General features: G+C 33.2%; 1 protein-coding gene across 1 annotated transcript in view; it reads left to right on the top strand.

The window, feature by feature from the left end:
• Nucleotides 1–1,090: 1,090 nt before the first annotated feature.
• Nucleotides 1,091–2,478, top strand: part of LOAG_18227 (hypothetical protein) — a gene marked incomplete at both ends in the record, with an annotated part of 2,667 nt that continues 1,279 nt past the window's right edge. The window contains 4 exons of the mRNA XM_020450890.1: nucleotides 1,091–1,145; nucleotides 1,350–1,459; nucleotides 1,820–2,013; nucleotides 2,276–2,399. Of these exons, the coding sequence (XP_020305383.1) occupies nucleotides 1,091–1,145; nucleotides 1,350–1,459; nucleotides 1,820–2,013; nucleotides 2,276–2,399 (483 nt within the window). The remainder of the gene's footprint in view (nucleotides 1,146–1,349; nucleotides 1,460–1,819; nucleotides 2,014–2,275; nucleotides 2,400–2,478) is intronic.

Raw genomic sequence — 2,478 nt, 5'->3', positions numbered from 1 at the left:
ATTTGTATATATTTGATATAAGCAAACTACACGTGCAAAAGTTTGAAATACGATGAAAATAAGAGGATGAGTGAAGGGCAGATTATGATGATCTGTATCAAATATATTTCCTCTCAGTTAGGGTTGAGAAATTTAAATCTCTACTCCTTTATACCGCAAGAATACTTTTTACTTGTTATTTATCAAATATTTGAACTATGTGTGTATGCGTTAGAATGTGTATATTTGTGCATCTTTTTCTGTGTTACGAAATAACAGAAAGCATGGAATACTTCCAAATAGTCTGTTTGTTTCTTCTTCATTTGTAATTTAAAGCTTCATTAATTTTACCAACATGCTTTGCTCATTTCATCTTTCTTGCAAATATTTGTTCATAGGTATATTAAAATATTTCGTAAACTTGATTTAAGATATCGGGTTGAATGTTCTTGTATTAAAAGCAGATCCGATATATAAGCCCTTGTTATTTCATTTCGCACACATATTATTCTCGTCCTGGTTATTTTTCCCAAGTAATTTTTCTTTGAAAAATGGCGTATTCAAATTTCACCCCAAACGAGTAACAAATGCAACTTGCTTCATTCCGAAGTATTCAAGCATTACATGAAGCTGAGCTCAGCGCAGTATTCCTTACAGGTCGATTTTGCCTTTGTTTCATTCTCTGGGTTTATTCCTTCTACTTCTTTATGTTGGATTCCTGGCTATGGATCCAGTACTTATGATTGGGATTTTGATAGTTTTTTAAATTTGAAGTGGAGTTCGGTGTTTTTGTAGCAGATGTAAAGAACAAATTTTGAAATTCATTGATTGAGGAATGCTTTTTCATTTCATGTTGCAATCTTCTCTGTTTGTTTTGCGTCATCAAAAGGTCAATAATTGCTGACTATGTGGGCTGATGAGTCATCTTCCGAAAGGGTAGTTGGGATGGATGGTTCAGATTTTAAATTTTATCCAAAAAGCGGATCCACGATAGGTGATATTAATCGGGAAAATGTCTATCTTCTAAATTATCTAACTTGTAGTACTTGTTTCTTTTAAATTCTTTAACTTGTAGTTATTAGAAATTGTCCACGAACTACATTTGGGAATGATGGAGACCGTTATTTGGTCATCTCAAAGTGAACCCGATGATCGAAATGGTGAAAGTACATCTCTCGTTATTAACTTTTGAAAAAGTTCTTCCAATATAATTTTTATATATTTATTGATTAATAGCAGAGTGTTCGCAGCAGAATATATAGAATACACGCATATAGTATACAATATGTAATCATAATATATAGAATGCAATAAATATAACAGATAGAATAGATTTTCTAGACTACACGAAATAAGATTGCTTGTTTCAGAAGGTAAAGACGACATTTATATCCAAGGTGTGCCTATTCCTCCTCAAATTCTTGCAGAAATCTTAATCAGAGTTGATAATCCTCGTGATATTGGTTATATATGTCCTCTGGTAGGTTGTTTTTCTTATTTTTTGTTTCATCAGTTTTGATGATAAATTTTATGAGCTCTGTAGCAACTTATGAATTATACCTTTACTTTATCAAACTTTCTATTTTTTTCACACCCTTTATTCCTCTTACGTGTGTGTATATAACACTGTGAAATTTATAAAGGCCATAAGGCAGGCAAATACGTTCCTGCACATTCGGAAATCCGGAATTCATAACTGCTTGGCTAAGTGAATTTGAGTAGGCTGTATTTATAGTGGCACTTGAAATAATGCCATTATTTCCACACATTACTGATTTCAAATTCAATATTTTACTCCATTCTTAAATAGGATAAGTATTCTGTTTTGGAAATGTTGCAGGTATGTCGTCGATGGTACAGTGTTTTATCTGCTCCTGGTTTCTGGATCAATTATATGATATATCGATCACTGGATTTGCCTCCAAGTTCCTTACGAAGTGAACCTTCACTGAATGTGAAGAAAGTTTCTATTAAGCAGGCTTTCAGGCGAAATTTGATCAACAATCCTAGTGGTGGCGATGGATTTCTATCAGAGTTGGGAGATAGCTGAAGACGATGGTGATGGGTGAAATTTCAATTCATTGTTTTGGACAAAAGAAACAAAATCCATTTTACAAATCTCTAGCCCGATGTAGAGGTGATTCAAATAGAGCAGAATAAGCTCAAGAAAGGGACACTTAGCATAACATACGAATTGTATGAGATCATTCTATGTGATAATTTTTTTGTTTTAGACGCGATTATGCACGATTCGTTGCTTTTTGATTGGATTTTACTTATTGAACTCGTAGTTTAGATTCGAAGTCGAGAAACCACCAATAGGTTGCGTGTCAACGGAAGATATACCAGTTGCGTTTGTGACAAGCTATGGTTGGTGTAGTAAATTTCAAGTTATTGATTTGTGGAAGGAAGGAATTGAGGTAGCTGTTTTCCTTTGTCTTTGTTTCTTTTTAAATTGCATATAGTTCAAATTAGTTACTAACGATAACTGGATCATTT

This window comes from Loa loa (assembly GCF_000183805.2).
Source record: "Loa loa unplaced genomic scaffold supercont3.231, whole genome shotgun sequence".
Taxonomy (NCBI): domain Eukaryota; kingdom Metazoa; phylum Nematoda; class Chromadorea; order Rhabditida; family Onchocercidae; genus Loa; species Loa loa.
The sequence above is the reverse complement of the archived record's forward strand: the minus strand, read 5'-3'. Positions and strand labels throughout refer to the sequence as shown.